General features: G+C 38.5%; 1 protein-coding gene across 3 annotated transcripts in view; it reads right to left on the bottom strand.

Annotated features, from left to right (window-relative positions):
- Window positions 1-4,317: 4,317 nt before the first annotated feature.
- The window catches only part of CPED1 (cadherin like and PC-esterase domain containing 1), a 147,940-nt gene continuing 133,939 nt past the window's right edge, over window positions 4,318-18,318 (bottom strand). For 2 of the 3 annotated variants that reach the window (XM_053942355.1, XM_053942356.1), the window contains exons 19-23: window positions 13,659-13,879; window positions 13,296-13,397; window positions 12,977-13,064; window positions 10,978-11,124; window positions 4,318-7,398 (exon numbers count right to left, since the gene is read on the bottom strand). In XM_053942355.1, coding sequence (XP_053798330.1) covers window positions 7,171-7,398; window positions 10,978-11,124; window positions 12,977-13,064; window positions 13,296-13,397; window positions 13,659-13,879 — 786 coding nt within the window. In that variant the 3' untranslated portion in view covers window positions 4,318-7,170. Of the gene's footprint in view, window positions 7,399-10,977; window positions 11,125-12,976; window positions 13,065-13,153; window positions 13,194-13,295; window positions 13,398-13,658; window positions 13,880-18,318 lie in introns of those variants that run through there. The other variant, XM_053942357.1, reaches the window with a different exon arrangement.

The following is an 18,318-nucleotide window of genomic DNA, read 5'->3' as shown; positions in this document are numbered from 1 at the left end:
TCTATACTGTATTGTTTTGAACTGAGGTAGAGAGTAATTACATGAAAAGCTACAAGCCACACACAGAGCAGTAACGTTGGGAGTGTATTTGTGTGTGTGGTGTGCAGAGATACTAAGGGCACTAAATTCTTCATAGAGCCAAAATGGGGAATGTGGCCAAGGTTTAAAAGCCATTTTTAAAGCCTATTACACATTTTCCTGCATAGTGATCAGCAGTCCCTAAGTTATTTGGGCTCACAATGCACTTCTGGTACAGAAATAAGTGCTAGAAGCTGGGGCCCTCAGATACCAACCAGGTACCTATCTCTGATATTACCTCTAAACTTGAAAAAGAATCTCTATTGTTTCCTGGAGTTAGGTGCCTGCCAGTTTGTCTTTTGTTACAGAAACAGACATTCACCTAGCCCTCTTGTAAGGCAGTAGGTGGAGATTTGTTCTTCATTTACCCAAATGAAGGGTCTTAAACCTGTATATCCCATACTACCATGAAATGTCCTGCTCACCAGCAGGACTGGCATCTCTCTGATTAGTGCACTGTTAAACATACAAGCAGCTCCAGGAGCAGAGGCTAAGAATGTTCCATGTAGCATCCAGCTGAAAGCATCTTGTGGTGATGGTGGTGGTGGGCTTGTGATCAAGTTCCTGCAGTAAAGAAGCAGAAGGGGGTATGTAAAACATCTCTTGCCTACATATCTCACAGACAGATCTCTGTTGAACTGACATTCTTCTCTCAAAACTTTAGGCATCAATAAGAAAAATATGAGTTTCTTTAGGTTCCCTTTACAGTAAGCAATGTTGTAGAAATAATAGACATCTCTAGAGAATAATTCAGACTTTGGTCTTTCTCTGATGATTACAAAGAAGCTAAGTGTGACCACAATCATAATTACAATGCCTCTGTTAAATATGTAGAGTTAAGCAGGAAAGCAGGTTTTGGTGCCTGAGAACAGTCTCTAGAAGCTGTTGTCCTTGACTTCCAGGCTGGCCTTGATCCAACAGGCAAGTTTTGAGTATGCCTGCAGGCTCTGCTGTATGCATTTCACAGCTGAAGGTGTGTTATTTTGATAACTCCATCAGGGCTACAATGCTGAACTGTTCTAGAGACTAAGGAGCCCTGCATTAAGAGATTACTAGACCCCAAGTCCTTGTTATTGCCCAGAAATGATGCAATGTAGGATTTAGGGAACTGTAATGGGTGGAGCAGTAAGACCTGTTATGATTTAACCTTTTACCATCACCAGTAAATCCCGTTGTATGTATGTGTTTTATAAGAACTGGGCAGGACACAGTGTGAAAGGATGTTGAAACAGGATTTTACAGTAGCTAATAGATAGCATTTGCTGCAAAGAGAGCTCAACAAAGCCCCTGAGCTAAAAAAAACCACATCAGTCCACAAAAATAATCTTTAAATTGTAATCACCCCAGTGAAAACTTCAGTAGAACACAACTGTGATTCTCTGTTTCAAAGCAAGCCATTTGTGGGCTAGACCATGCTGGATGCTGCATTATCTAATAGCTTGCAAGGTCAGGTTTTCAAGGCTTAAAGTGTTTTCTGTCCTGTTAGGCTCAATAGGGATTGGCAGGTTTCTTTGAATACATTGGAGGCATTAGAGCTATCATAACTAAAGCTTTCTGTAAATATAAAGAAACTTTTGAGCTGACATATGGAAGGAAAAATATCATTCAGATGTAATAAAACTTCTCTCATCTGTTAGATGATTTGACTACCATCTGGGAAGGTTGCACAGTCATTATCAGGCAGAGTAGAAGTATTACTTCAAACTTAGTCCCACAGAATCATAAAAGAAATACAGAAGTTGATAATGACAGGAACAAAAGAAAGTATAAAAGATGTTTTTGGAACATGGCAAGTGAGAAACTCTGCCAAACACAGATCTGGTCTTCCAACGCTCACAATAATCCATATAATTTACTAACTTTAAAGGGCTCCTGACAGCATTAATTTCACACACTTGATCTGCAGTGAGCTCTTCTTAACTGCCCTGACTTTGTCAAGAGGTGTCAGAGTCATTTTTACTCCTTACTCAATGATTTTAGTTCTGTAGTCTTGTCTTCACCCAGAGTCTACTCAGCGTCCTTAGAGCAGCACAGGGGCAGGTGGTGCTGGCAGACACGGACGGAACTGTCTGTTTTAACCACATAGACTGTCACTGCTCAAAACAGGTAAAAAAATCACAATATTGAAAACTCTGTCTGCTGTGGGAATCTAGTCCCCACTATGAGGTATAGGAGGGAAATGCCCACTGCAGTGACTATGTGAACACATGCCACTGTTAGGCAGGAGCATGCAGAGCAGTTCACTCCCTTTGTTTCAGGCAAGCAAGCAGTGGGAAAAAAATTTTGTCAAAAGCTGGGAAAACACCTTGGTATTTGAGTTTCAGCTGAAAGGGAGTGAATCCTGCTCCTCATTAGGGAAGTTCAGTATTAGAGGAAATGAAGGTAATGCTTAATAGATGCTGTGTTTCATAAAGACCTCAGATTTTATTTAAACATATGCTTGATCTTCAGTTCAGGGCTGCTTAGTGTGATGTCCCTTGCCAAGGCTGTTGACCATGCTTGAGGGATTGCAGGAAGGGCTGCCCGCAGGTGCCGAGAGCTGACCCAACAGTCAGATGAAAAAACATAGAAATGGGAGAAGTCCATCACAACAGAAACTTGTGCTGCAGAAGACCCTGTTGTGACCCCACAGGCTCATCTTGACCATTGCAGTTAATGACTTGAGTAGTTTTCTAGGACACTTCGCTCCAGGTGCTGGCCTAGACTGACAAGCAGCACTATTTTTAGTACAATCTAATCACAGGCAAGTAAGCCTAAATTGCACAGTGTCTTTTTACTGTGTAGTCAGAGCTTTTCTGTTCATGCATACTGTGAAGGTACCAGCAAATACTTCAGGATACGTACCAGCACCAAAAAATATCTATGCCTGCATTTTACAGCCTGTTCTGGTGTTTGGAAGATTCACACAGGTAAAGATAGCAGTGAAGTTTGAAAGATGGATTTTTTCTTGGTAAAGGCAAGCTCCACGAATAGCTAAATGCTAGTGAAAACTACTTAATGCAAAACAGCTGTTTTAAATTCATCAGAGAAAATCACTGCCCTAGATAAGAGTCTTGCTCTACCCCTGCTATATTCTAGTGCTTTTGGGCTTGACAAAAATACATTTTGAAGATTCAGACTGAATTTGCAACAATTATATCTCAGATTTCCAGAAGCTGCTAGTCTGACAAAACACAAATTTCTAAGGTCATCTGAAAGAAAGGCAGATGTGGAGTAGAGCAGGTGCAGATAGCCAGTGAGGTAAGACAAGCCAGATGCAAAGCTAGCAGGCAAACAAGAGGGTAAGACCATATTTTTCATGTGACCCTACAGAGACTTGTTTAGCAGTTTGGGTCTATGCCAAATAGTTCACTGCACCACTAAAAATTGCTTTACTCTAAAAGAGTAATCTGAAGATCCCTGGATTGCAGTCAACTTAATATCACACATATCTGCATCTTCAAAGCATTCTCTTTGGCTCAACATAGCAACAGAATCATAACTATTAGTGGTTATTTCAACCTTGAGGTAATTTGATGCCTTGCTACCCCACCCACTAAGCAAATAAATTTACTTTGATGTTCCTTTAATGTGTCACAGAAGAGAAAAACAAAGGCCTTGTATCTAACAGTGTGAAAGAGATTATTCTAAAGATTATAATTTTCAAATGAAGACCAAGACTAAATGTTGGATGTGTAGTCCATTCTTTCAGCTCCCTGAAATCTGGCAACTCTGATGACAGAGAGGACTTGTCAAGGCATTTCCCTACAAGAAGGGAAGTATAAAAGTCAATCAGTTATTCCAAAGATATTTATTAAGATGGACTTGATCATGGTGGCCAGGTACCCTGCTCTAACCCAATTCACTGTTCAACAACTGTTCAACATCTATGGAGTTATATGAGAGGTGAGGAGTTGCAACTCTCTGGACACTGGTAAATCATGCTCCAGCTTCAGCTAAAGGCATGCAATAATAACTGAGACTACTATTCCGTATATCAGAGTATTTATTTTGCAACACAGTTACATTCTTACTCTACCTGTAGCTTAAAGTATGCCCTAGTTCTGTTCTAAGCTCCACATGCTGTCAGCAGACACTGAGCAGGAAACCCCACTTCTCTGAGTACTTGTTCCCCAGCCTAAATATTTAAATCCTACCACTAATTCCAGGGCCACTCATGTCTGTATTAGGAGATGGAACTCAACCTGACGACTAAGTCCTTTGCTATTTTAATGGTAAGTAAAGGGACTGAGGTAGATATATGGACTATAGGAGCACTTTAATGTTTATTCAGGCAAAATGTCACAGCAGATACAATAATTATAGAGTAAACTGTAGATAGCAACATGTGCTCTCACGGGAATTGAAACACAGTAATCCTTTTATTGTCTTAATCCATAAATTTTAATACATATGAGCAAGCAATCCTTGCATGTGAATCTCGACTCTCATCTTTCACATACATAGAGATACTAGATATATTTTAAAGTTAAATAACAAAAATGTAGCTTAGTATCCTTTGTTTATTCCTAAGACTATGTGGATCATACATAGTGTTGGAAACAGCTTATTCAAAGAACTTGTTTAAATAAAGATCAATTTGCAAATTGTACCAATGACTTTGTACAGACATATTAATGTACATAGATATGTATAGAAAACACACAAGAAAATATACACAATACATTTGAAAAATATCAAGATTTGGAAAACATTAAGACATCTGGGTGTACAGCACATGTAAACCATTTTGTGGTGAAACCAGAACTGATGAATTGCACATTCACTGATATTCACTACAGCATAACAAAGTCAGCTCTTTTCTTTTCATCACTAAGCTAATGCTTCAGCAATAGGTTTTAGCTAAAAAAAAAAAAAAACATAAACATAAAAGCCCAGTTAATGCCTTAAAAACATTTGTTTACAGAACAATAACAGTAACAGCATGTGGATTTAAATGAGCTACAAAAAATCTTATCAGAAGCAGAACTGTAATATACCTATCATTGATCATCTTAATACTAAAGACATCTGGCTGCATTTTGCATCTACTAATATTAATGATGATATTCTATTCCTCAGCTTTAAGGTTGTGCTGCCCTGGATTTCCACACCCAAGAGAATATATTACATCATTTGCATACAATTATATTCTTTAGATAAACATATTGCTGAAAACCAAAAGCTGATATATTCAGTATTTATGTACAGCTCCTGACCCATCTTTCATGTAGATCTCCATGCCAGGGAAAACCTCACATTGAAATTTAGGGATATTTGCTGTAAGCAATCAGCAGCATATTATACAGAAACAGATATAATCATACCATCTCACTAATTTTGTCATTATCTAAGTTAGGAACTTCTTCAATATAGTGAAAGGTGCTTTAAATTAGGTATGCCAGATCCTATTTTGGAGAATACTCTCTATCACTTAGGATGCCAAACTCCATATTCCATGACAATTTCCTATTATAACTTTACATATCTTACCTGAAGAAGCAGAAATTCACAAAACTACAGCTGGGCACACAAACTGTGGATAGATACAGGATCTTGGGCAAATACTAAATTTGTCATTAATTACTAGCCCTACTTCTATACAGGGTAGCCCCCCTGTGTGCTACTAAGGCAAATAAGATGATGAGTAGCTCCTTGCTGTAATTTGTTTATTCCCTGATATTGTTTGTGGCTTCTTTTCCCAAAGAAGAAGCTAGTGGAGGATTATATGTAAAATTGTGACAGGGAAGCATGACACAGAACTCAGCAGACCCTTTGTAAGATTTGCACCTGCCTGGTTAAAAAACCCTTCTCCAATGCATGGTGGTAGAGTGTTGCCTTGTTTGCCTGCTGTGTGACTGGATGAATAAAAATCCATAATTGGATAGTTTTTAGGGACAGCAGTCCTATGGGTTGCCACTAACCTGTCACCCAGCTGCTAATCCTGGGCCATGCATGGTTTCCCATCGGGTACCACAGCTGTGAATGAGCGGGCTGCCAGCACTGTGGCAGATCTGCAAACACTGGGGATGTGGCTGGGCTGCAGCATGAAAATGCAGTTCAGAGAAGGTCTGAACTGAAACTGGCTTTCAGAGAAGGTCTTGTCTGTGCCAAGCAAGAGATGCTCGCAGTATATTCTGCTGCCATCATACCACACACTTCTTATGAGTGATAAATTACCAGATCCTGAAAATCTCATGTGTGCTTGCAAGGGGGATTTTTGTTATGTTTGTGGTACTGGCTTCACATATTGGCAAGTATTTTATAAAAAATCATTAAAGAAATGGCATTCTGGGCAGGAAGAATACTTGATTGGCTTACAGGCCAAGGTAGACACTGAAGCACTTATCTAAGCATTCTTCCAGCATATGGACACTCTCCTAAACTGGGACCATAAATAAATTAATGTTAACAAATTCACTATATTTACATGTTACAATGAGACAGTTTCAATCAGTCTCAAGTATAGGTAATCTATCTCCCTATTAGCTTCAGAACATGCAAAAAAATAGAGTAGATATCTGTTCCATCTAAGATACAAAGAAGAGATGTGTTTTCACTAAAAACACTAGAGTTCAAAACTCAGCATCACCAGTAAAATGCTAATAGATGTTTTCAGATTCTATAAACCAAGTGTCTAAACAGAAAAGGTGGAAGGGAAACATGTCCACATAAAATATAACTCTTTCAAACGGAATGTAGTCAGTTTCTAAATACATTCAAATATTACAGTGTCTCTATAAATAAAAACTAGATAGCGCTGAAGACCTAAACCAGCCCTTTCCAAATGTTCAAGTGAATATATAGGTCTCTTTTTACTATCAATAATACAATGTAGTTTACATCAATAAACTACAGCTGTTCTAGTCTTTGGCAACAGTTCAAGTAGCTTCCCCTCTTCTCTCCTTTGCAACGCTCCATCTTCCACTTTCACATAACAGACTCACCAGGGCATATCTTAATTTCATAAGGTTTTTTGGAAAATACCACATCCCCAAACTTTCTTTGTGTGTATTCAGTCAGTCAAGGAAGCATATCTTAATCCACCATGGTCCTTCAACTGTCACTCAGGCAGTGGCACTTCTCTAGTCTTGGTACTACATCCAAGAGAGGCTATGTGCTGACAAACTCCCTCTTACTTGCACAGAGCCTGCTGAGAAGGATTTCAGAATAAACTTGATTTATTGGACCTCGGACATGATACGGGGACTGAGAATCTGTTGCATGGTCCTGCAGTTGTGATGGTTTGCTTTGACTGATGAAATATTTCCCCAGCCTATAGTGCCTTGATAGCGTCATTGTTATGTGTGGCCTTTCTTCAGAGGGATTGGATTTCACCACCTGCAAAAGAAATGACATATGTGAGTGCTTTGCCTGCACCTAGAAAGACAGACACACAGCTGTGTGTGCAGAAATGCTGAGGCAGTTGTCCACGAAGCAGGTCCTGAGGTGCCTTACCTTGAGGTGCAAGTTGCTCATAAACATTATTTTAATGGCCAACTTGTTATGCTACAAACTAAACCAAAAAGCAAGATCTTAATTTTTGAAATCTACATGCATAGGCCCATTATACTCAGTCATTTGACTTTGTAATGCCTTTGTGTGTTAGATTCTGTTCTCTCCATTAGAGACAATTTACCTAAAACAAAACTCATGATTACTCCAAATTGCAGAAAAGTTTAAGTCTTGGTCTGATACCAAGCACTTGAAGCACATATAACATGTCTCAGCTATGAGCCCTGTGAGAATGCCTCATTCTGACATCTTGACGCAAATGTGGCCCAGCCCCACACTGAGATGAAAACCCTCATGTGCTGTGTTTCTTCAAGAAGGGAGTTATGGTGCAATTTAACATCCGTCTCCCCAGGACACCACATGGCCAGAACCACAACATGATTCAGTAACTTAATGTTGAAGAATGCTTCACCTTGGCCCCTGAAATATGTATAAAGTTCTGGGATTATCGTGTTCAACTTGTATGGAACAAAACTGTGCTCATGGGACTAACAAGTGAGAAAGTGAAAGGTATGGTTTCAGGAGTTTAACGACTGGGGGTGATTTCCAGTGAAATGCTGAAGGTCTTGTCTCAGTGAATACTCAGTCACTAATGAATAATGAAGCAGCTTTGAGAGAGACAGAACTTTAGAACCTTGCACATATGCAGGAGAGAGGACCTCAGCCCAGGCAGTGGCAAACCCATAGAATGCAGAAAAGGTGGTCAACTTATTTTTAAATCAGTATATGTATGCTGACTTAATAGCTCTGATGCCTATCAGTTTTCCTGCTGTATCAATCACAGCAGACACTTGAAAATGCAGAATTCATTTATTAAGGCACATATTTATGCAGAAGCATGTTAGCTTTAAAAAATATAATGTATATTTACTGTCACTGAAAAATCAGAATCAACACTCATATGAGGTGAAGCTCATAATAAATGAAATAAATCATACAAAATTAGGTGTGAGTGAAGAAATAACACGTCCAAAGGCTTGAAAGGCTGAGCAGAAAGACTTTGAGGGAGCTGGCAGAACTGAAAACAGACTAGGAATTATCCATGTAGAAAATTAATATATCCTCTGATCAATTTCATACAGCTAAGCCAAGGGCTATTACTTATTTTTATGCAATTACTGTAGGTTCATTTTTCTAAATTAGTGCCTTAGATCTTACAATTATTTCAAAATGATGCCACCTTGAACCAATCACCTAAACTGCATTCCTGTTAAGCATAATCTCCCAGGAATGCAATCTAATGTTCATCCAGCCACCAGCAGCCAGCCACCTATTAAGATACAAAAATCCCAAGGTTGCTAATTTCTGTGTAGTGGTTATTACTTCACTGTCATTAAAATAGGAAATCAATCTGAATTTAAAAATAGCTTCTGTAATATTTGTATAGTGCTGACCAATGTCCATAAGCATTTTCAAAGAATGAGGAAGTTAAAAAATCAGTTCTCTATGTGTGCATAGAACTAGAATTATGTTGGGCAGCAAGTGCAAGATTATGCAAGATATTTTTTCCCAGTTCAGTATAATCCCTTTGCAAATCCAGATCCCTTAGAAATCTGAGCAAAGATTGTAGAGTCTACAGAGATGGAGATTTCTATGTTATCATGGTCACCTGAGTGAGACCCTCTGAAATGGGTTGGTGGGAACTCAATTCTTCAGGCCATTCAGAAGAAATAGTTTTCTCTTCAGCCAGCTAGTGGGAGCTAAATGAGAACTGCCGAAGGTTTTTTAGTTCTTGTTTTCTGACTGCACAGAATGGCCAGTCCTCCATTCCTGCACAGCCACACTTTAGCTCACATGTCATTTACACAGGGGTGCCATCTTCTGATATTTTAGGAATGTCAGTTTTTAAGAGAAAGAAAGTGATAGTACAAAGCATGAGATTTAATCTGTCTCATCTGGTTTCAGAAAACATGGAAAGTGCTGGGGTTTCCCCCAGTGTTCTTAGCTCTGTTCTTGGGGGCAAAATGCCATTTTCCTTGTGCAAACTGCTTTAGCACCTAATGAAACTCCACTTGCCAGGATGCATAAATAAGCTGATGACAAAACTATTAAAACTAATGAAGTATCAAAAGAACTCAAGGACTTTATTTTTACTTTCTTCAAGGATCAAGTCGGGTTTTTTGGTGCATGATCGATTCTACTGGGCATATCTATGGCTCTTTCAGGCACAATGACCACTCAAGCCTCATTAATAACACCTCTGTAAGCCAAATTCTCTCCTGATCTTTCCCAGAAACACATACTCTGTTGGGATTCCTTCAGCAGAGAATCAAGACCAAATCTGCACATGAGCTCATCAAAATGATGGAGCAGTACATGAAAAATGCTGATGACTGATCACGCCCTGCTGTTTTCTCCACCCAGTTCCATACAAAGCATTTGAAATATTTAATTTTGAAGCTCTCTGTTTCACTCACAAGATTTGTGGAAATAGCAAACATCAGCAATGACCCACAAAAACATCAGCATCTGGGCTCTAGATAAAAAAGGGTCCATACAACTGTCTGGATAAAAAGGAGGGAAGCATTTGCTCCATGGGACTATTTATCACATAAATATCTACTCTGTGACTTACTCCCTCTTTTCCAGCTTCATTTGGACTGAGCTATGTTTGTGCCGCTCAAGTATTGAGCACAGTGGATTAGAGGACTGGTTAACTAACCACACCTGCTGATGTTGGCCCCAAAGCAGGATAGAGGCCATGGCACTGGTCTGAAAACATGTGAGCTGCCGTGGAGCCTGAGGTGGAAACCAGCTGTGTGGTTGATGCATGTCACATGAGCTCACGTGAGTCTGATAACACTCCCAAAAAAATTCTATAGATTTCAGTCAAGAAAACAGGACTATCCGTGTGAGGGAGAACAAGCAATCTACACTTCTGTTAGTACAGTGGATCACTGTAACTGTTCCAGATTACTTTTTCTCAGATATAGGAAAAGAGATATAGAGCAGTAAGATTGGTTCTTCAATTTTAAGCTCCATTTTAATTGTACTTATGGTTTGAAGTGAGTGTGCTGAGCTGTTCAGTTACAAAGGCATCAGTCAAAAACCCACGAGACTGAGTAAAAAGAGAAACTGAGTCCATGCAGAAGCAGCAGAGATATATAACATGTAGCAAATAACAAGAACCAGGAACTGTTTAACATCCTTTTATATGAGTTACCTTTGCAGAAGGGTATGTTCATTTTTATTTCATCATGCCAGCAGTTCAGCATGTCCTTGGGTGGCCTTGCACTGGGAGCAGTGATGGACAAATGCCGCCATACAAACTGCTTTCCCCATGATTTGTATTCAGGCCTAACTTTGAGTGACAGATGCTGACCTCACCATGCACCTTCTTGTTTCTAAGATCTGACAGTTAAAATATCTTAAATACCTGGGAATGATATAAGCGTAAAGTATTACCTCATGGAAATGGCAGCCGCACTTCCCTTGCAGGAATTCTTTGTAACGTCCCATGGTGATGACAAAGGTGTCAACCACTTCATAGCCCAAATTTTTTGCTGTATCCAGAATAATCAAGTTTTCATTCCACAAGTTTTGCACTTCTGCCTGCATTCCAGATAAAATGTTGCAATGTCTTGTCAGAAAGAGTGTTTAAAGGTTATTGTGTCATGGAAAAAAATAGCAAAACTGCATTTTGAATAAGCAATTACATTATGCTACAGACATGAATTACTAAAAATTCACTCTCAAAAAAAGCTACTACTCCAAGACTGATGTAGGGTTTTTTTCAGAAATTATAATTACTTTTCAGTAGATGTGCATCTTCCTTTACAGGAAGATTTCATGCCTGTTTAAAATATAAATCTTGGGTAATGGTTTTTAATATGTATTTCACTAATATGATATATAATTCATAAAAAAATTCCAATTATAAAGTTTGTATCTAAAAAATGGTGAAAATGCTCCTTTAAAGAAAAATTCATCTTCAAATCAAATTTATTGAGGCAGTTGCTTAAAAGGAACTATAGGGTCATAGGTATCTTAAATATGGTTATACTGAAGAACAGATTATTATTTCTGAATCTACTTCAGGAAGACCAAGAATAGGAAAAAAAAGTTAGCCATAAAGTTGGCAAGGCAGTGGATTCAACACAGCAGACAAAAGGCCTTTGAGAGTAGCTGGGGTAATCCTGAAGCCTAGAACACACAAACCACATGGGTAATTTGGCATATGATTCCAATATTAAAAGGGAAAAGAATGTTGGTTATGCACTATAGCTGATTTCTGGGGTTTTGTAAATTTAATGAAGAAGAAAAAGAAAAATTCTTAGGAAGCCTTTAATACTCTATCTTTGCCTCACATACCCTGGATTGAAGCTCTTCATCCTAGGATTGAATTTTGCTGGAAACTATGATAGGAGCTATGAAAATGTTTCTTCATGTTGATGACAATAATTTCCTTACTTTATTCTATTTAGGTCCTCCAGAAAGTTAAGAAAATTGTTTGAATCAATAAGAAGACATTCAGTAGAGACAAGGCCAATAGGCAGTACTAACTTAGACAGAAAGAATGGGCAAAATCAGACAGGGCAGTCTCTGTAGCAAAGAGAAGGGTGAGAGTAGCAGGAAGTCACATGCTGAATACAGCAGTGTATTGTGGTTGCAAAAAGACGTGGGCGCTATTCCCCAGCACTCAAGGAGTGCTGTAATCTGTGAAAGGCAGCAATTTTCTCTTTTCAACACCTGGGAATAGCTGGAGCATGACACACTGCGCTGGTAGGCATCATTTACTCCATTCTGCCTTCCAGTGCTTCTCATCCATGCATTTTGTGTGTGTTCAATGAAGAATCACTATCCAAATTGTAAATAAAAATAGTGAATTGAGTGAGTTATACAGTGCATTGAAATGAGCCCATTTGTTACTCTGAGAGTCTTGGATATGATTTAAACGGACTGTAACATCTGATTAACATGCAAATAACAGGCTGGATTCACCGGTACATTCCAGCTGCTCTGTAATGTTCTGGCTTCACAGGTGGTTTAAGATAGATTTATTGAGTTGCGCAAGCCAGACAAGTGAATCGGATCCAGCAGTAACCATGGAGGAAGCCTGGAGAGGGCCTATGTGCAATGTACTATGAGGAGCAGTCTGCTTATCCCCAGCATGATCTCTCAATTTTGGCAGCAGGATTCATATTGGAGCTTCTTCTTCAGTTCTTGGGACAGCTGACCAAGCATGGCATCTCAAATGGCTCTCTGATTGCAGCAGAATCCATGAAATAAGGAAATTGGTTTGAATCCCTATCAAGCAGTATGAGCAAATGCAAACATTAACCTTCCTTTGATCCACTTCAAATGTGCTCAGCAGAAGTTGTAACATATTTAGACCAGACAGCAAAATTAATGATGAAGTGACAAGTCGTCCATGAAAATGCACTCAACATGTACTGTAGCTTACCTGTGACAGAGAATGGATTCCATCCACTGGAAGATGAAAGCCCATCCCTATGGATTTGACAATTACCAGGATATTTGATAGATTTTCCCTGTTTTGCAAATTAAAAAAAAAACAAAAACAAAACAAAAAAAAAAAAAAAAGGACACACTTTTTACTTAACAGACACATCAAAAGACAGTGCATGTTTTATTTTTTTCAAAGTCACTTAAATACGTGCCTATGGGAAAAAAAAAAGGAGAAGTTTGCATTTAAAATTTTTTGTTGTTTCTCATAATTTATCATATCAAAAATTGGAATAACATCATGTACATAACATTACCTATTCAACACCTTTTGGATAATTTGCAGGTGATTGGAATTAAGCCACTGAACACCACCTACAATTAATACGGTCTGGTCTGTGTTCTCCAGGGGACGTGATCTGAAACCCAGAAAAGAAAAACAACATATGTTGCTTTAAACAGATGGCAAACATTTTAACTACATTGCTTTGCATTTCACTGAACTGTATCTGGCACCCTGATCAGAGGCCTGATGTAATTTTCAGCTATTTTTTAACCACACAATATGATCTGTGCACCTTATGTTTTATTGTTTACTGAGTTTAATTGTAAAACATGTTAAACACATTTGTGAATAGAACAATAATACAAACAAGGGAAATTCAGAGTTTGCGCAGTACCTCTGCAGCAGCTGTTCCAGTGCTTTTTCAAAAGTTGGTCTCTGGTTTGCATTCCTCCAGAACTGGGGGTAGTAGGAGTAACTGATAAATGTTTTCCCGTCATTGATATTGCGATAAAATTTAACATCATGAGTCTTCTGCCATTCCTGAAGAGTCTTATTCACTCTTTCAATTAGATAATACATCATCCCTCTGTTAGTTGAGTCACCTATAAAAAGAATCTTCAGATGGAAAAGATGACTTAGAAGTTGTACAATCCAGAAACTAAAAGCGAAGAAAATACTCCAGCTAGTTGGGAGATTTTTAAATGTTTCTTATAATGTTCCAGAATTATCTTTGTGAACAGCCAGTACCCTGGCATCCTAATATTAAATTTGTCCTTTAGCAAAATCTGTGTGATTTGATTAATAAAAGCTGCATTATGTATTTTAAATACAAAAAGTACAGGTTATAGATAGATGGCTATAGCTGCAAAATTAGCCCTGCATCTTTCATCCATGGTGATAATTTATTTTGATTAAGTTTATATTTACTTCTAATTGCTAGTACACAATTGCTCTCATGATTGCTTGGAGCTTCCTAATTTTTTTTCCTACGGTTTTTCACGTGGTTTGCTCCTGCACAACACATATTTTTCTTCTATAAATGGGATTCATTAGAATTTGCACCAAAGTAACACACACACACGCACCCCCCACCCACACACCCCATGAAGCATGCAGCTGCTGCCTTATTTGTAGAGAGATGGTCTTTCTGCAGGTTCAAAGGGAAAGAAAAGGGGGTTATTTGGGTGGAGGGTAATCTGAATAGAGTCCTGTCATATATGATGTGACCACCAGAAAGCATCACGGCCTGAAGGAAGTTAGAAATCCTGCCAGGATAACAGAAGTATAGCTGTCTCTGCTCAGCTACCCTGAACTTGCAAACAAATAAAGAAGTCAAATTTGGGTTTGCTCCTACTCATTCTGTAGATTCCTCTGAAAAAACAAACATATCTGTATGGGGAGACCACAGAACCTAAAGTGCTGTGGGAATTATTTTTAAATGCTGTTGCCCTATTTTGAGTGGATACTTCGGATGAAGTAGGTAATATAAGACAAGTCCAAAGAGTAGGAGAACCCAGGTTCACTGTGGTTTGCCAATGAAATGGTGTGCTGTAGAAAGAATTACCTCAGTCAGCTCAGCCAGAAATCCACACTGAGGAGCAAACTTGCAAAACTGGGATTAAGAAAGACCACAGAGCCATCACACATTAACAGCTTTGTTCTCTGCACAGAAGTACTCAGCTTCTCCTACCTCCTCTGGCACTCAGGGCAGTTGGCATCCTGCAAGTTGGGATTTTGTTGTTTCATTTCTTAATTTGATTTGGATTTTGATGTTTTACCACTTCCACCTTGAATATTTGATTATAAAAATAAAATTCAGACTGCACAAGATGACATGTTTAAGGATATATTTCCAAAGTTTTTTCAGACATTTTATGTGGTACAGGCATTTGTGACTACACTCATCTAACACATCTATCTATCTATCTATCTATCTATCTATCTATCTATCTATCTATCTATCTATTCCCTTCAGGAATGTCAGTTTTGAAAACTGATTCCCACTATTAACCTGTTGTGATTAAAAATAAGCCACAACAGTGTACCCACAGAAGAGAAGGAATTTCAGATGAGCCTACCCTTGTCTAATGTTAGGGCCAAGAACCAGCATGACAATGCCTTCAATTTCCCATGCCTTGCCCACTGTGGGCGGCAGAGAAGCCCTTGTTAAAACTAGCACTGAGCTCATAGAGGCTCTTCTAACTCCTGTCCTAAACGTCTCAAAGCTTCTTCATTGAGGAATTTCTTAAACAGCTGCTGTTCATGTTTGTATTGCACAACCATTTCTTTCACACACGAGGGGGTTTCCAGCTTTTCACGTCGTGTCAGAAGAAACCTCTTTAAGTCATGTGAGTATAATATGACTCACAGAAGTCAAGGATCCTTGGATCCATGGAAGGACTGGTTGTGTATTCTCTTTCCCTCTCTGACAGACATATACATGCGTAAAATGATTTACAATTAGGAAGACAGTCCATGCTTAAAATATGTCCTAATTCTAAAGCAGGTTAACTTGAGGTTTTAGCAACAATTCTTTTAGGTTGCAAAATCTCTTGATTCTCCAGCCTGTCTATATCCATGACAATTTAATCTCCATTTCATAAACCCATCACTTTGTCTTGATGCATATCTATTTAAAGAGTAGTTCTCAGATATTCACAGGCAAAGACATCATGAACTTGTTATGTTGGTGAGAACATTTCTGTAATAATCCAGCACATCATTAGCAGTAGCAATAACAAACAGGCCCTACCAAGTTACACACATACAGCAGTTTGTAGAACATACAAGACTGCTTCTCTTCTACTTCTAGAATCATATGACACTGTTTTGTTATCACAACACATGGGAATTGCAAAGAAGCATATTCAGGATGGGACATTTTTAACTCATTCTAGTGTGACTAGAATTCTCATTGTTGGTTTCTTCTAACAATATTTGATCTAATCTCACCTACTACTGATTTCAAATATCAGGACAATAACTTCCATGGAGAAAAAAAAAGAAGAAATGAACCATGGCCAATGTCATTGAACAGGATGCACAGCTATCTTTTTTGCCAATTCTGTGCATTCACTAGCAGTTTAGGTGTGAAGAGTCATGCCAAACATTTCCTAAGTCTCAAACACTGCAGAGCATCAAAGGTTAAGATCTCTTTCCCTTTTCTTTTTTTTTTGTTATGTCAAAATTAGAGCAAAACACACACACACATCCCAATCCACACTATTACATGATTTAGCATTTTAGGGCTTTGTAATTTTCCTACACCTACATAGGTACAAACAGCGGACCCATGAACAAATTTTCAAGTCTGCCCTGGGTACCTTTCTGGCTAGCTCTGGAGATGGGAGGGCATTATGTGCAGTCATTTAGTAAACCCCTACCAGAACAAACAAGTTAGTTAGTTATGATCATGTCTTAAAGTGGCAGCCCTAGTCTGGAAATGCCGTGATGCTGGGCACCATATGAAAATATCAGGTGGACCTTAGCATATTACTATTGTTGTTGTCCTGATGTTCTGAGAATGTGAAATAGGTGACAGGAATAAGAGCAGATTCCTTTAGAGCAATTAGTGTAACTAGATGCAACAGAGTCCTGACATACTTCTTCAAATACCATCACAAGACTGATGAGACTGCACTCAGCCTATTTCCATATCAGGAATGAGAAAGACAGCAACATCACACTAGGTAAGAATACAGGTTGTACCACTAGGGAAATTAACCTAGACTTTTAGAAACAGGTCTGCTATGAGAATAGTCAAGGCTTACTGCAAGTGGGAAAGAAAGAAATGAGTCAAAGTGGACTTGTAGTTGTACAGAAAGATGAAAAGAGGAGGTCATCTTTAAAGATGTCAATCAACGATAGTAACCAGATTAGCTTACAGTCATGAAGTCTTTGATTGTTCAAATAAGTATGAACCATATCTGGACTGTATCACTGGCATCAGGCAAATTTGTTTAACTCTGTCATCCATGGTGAAATCACAGGTTTTTTGAAAGGTATGAAAACTAGTATGTGAAACCTATGATCCCTGCCCTCTAGCTCTGAGATAGAGCTCTAAAGTCTGCAGTCATTCTCTGGAGACCATGTGTTGGCATTTTGAAGGGAATGCTCTCTCATAAGTCTAAAGAAGGTGTCAGATAGAAAGATAGGTGTGGATTTCTTGTAATTTGATGCACCCCAGGCTGGTGGATGCTTAGCACATCATCAGCACATCTGCATACACACTGCATCCATTCATTAAGATTTGGTCTGTATCCAACCATTTGCTTCTAACCATTGGTTCAATCATGATGTGATATGTGTAAATCCTGTAAAAACCCCCAAATTCTTCTTTTTCTTCTCCTCAAAAGAAAAAGAAAAAAATTGAAGTGGACAAAGAGGAGATCTGTAGGTAATCCTACCCTCTTTTCAAACTGCTCTTGTGCAGAGCTGGCCAAATACATTTTGTTATGGTATGCAGGCCATCAGAAAGCATCTTTCAAAGTCCACCTTTTGCAAGTCAGCTTCTTTTTTAGCAAATGCTTGGAGGACTCAAAGGCTAAAATAAGTGGTGTTTAGCCTGAGGAAGAAAACCTATGTCCTTCAACTAACCCAAGAGTTCTCATGCATTAAAACAATCTCTCAATGTAATTGAATGTATGTAACTAAAACCACATTTATTTCTATACAGTTAGATGAACTCATTGTAGTTACATGTGCCATGTAGTATCTAATATGTTTTGAACAAAAGGCTCCAGGGATGATTCTGTATTTATCTATATGACATTAACGAGGAACATGATGGCTTAGGTGTGTAGAGTAAACCATCTCTCCTCTTTTTTTACAAGTTTTGCACAAGACTTGGTCATGTACTGTTCAAATTGATGGGGCAGCTGTCTGCAGGATGAACAAATGATTATAATTTTACTATACAAAGAACAACACTTCCACACAGACAGATGTTTTCACTGTCTTCTGTTGCAAATATTTTGTGTGAAAAATTCCATTATAGCTTAAAGGCTTTGAAAGATTGTGTAAGCATAGTGGAATTCACTTCTTAACCAGACCTA

Source organism: Vidua chalybeata, chromosome 5 (genome assembly GCF_026979565.1).
Source record: "Vidua chalybeata isolate OUT-0048 chromosome 5, bVidCha1 merged haplotype, whole genome shotgun sequence".
NCBI classification, from domain to species: domain Eukaryota; kingdom Metazoa; phylum Chordata; class Aves; order Passeriformes; family Viduidae; genus Vidua; species Vidua chalybeata.
The sequence above is the reverse complement of the archived record's forward strand: the minus strand, read 5'-3'. Positions and strand labels throughout refer to the sequence as shown.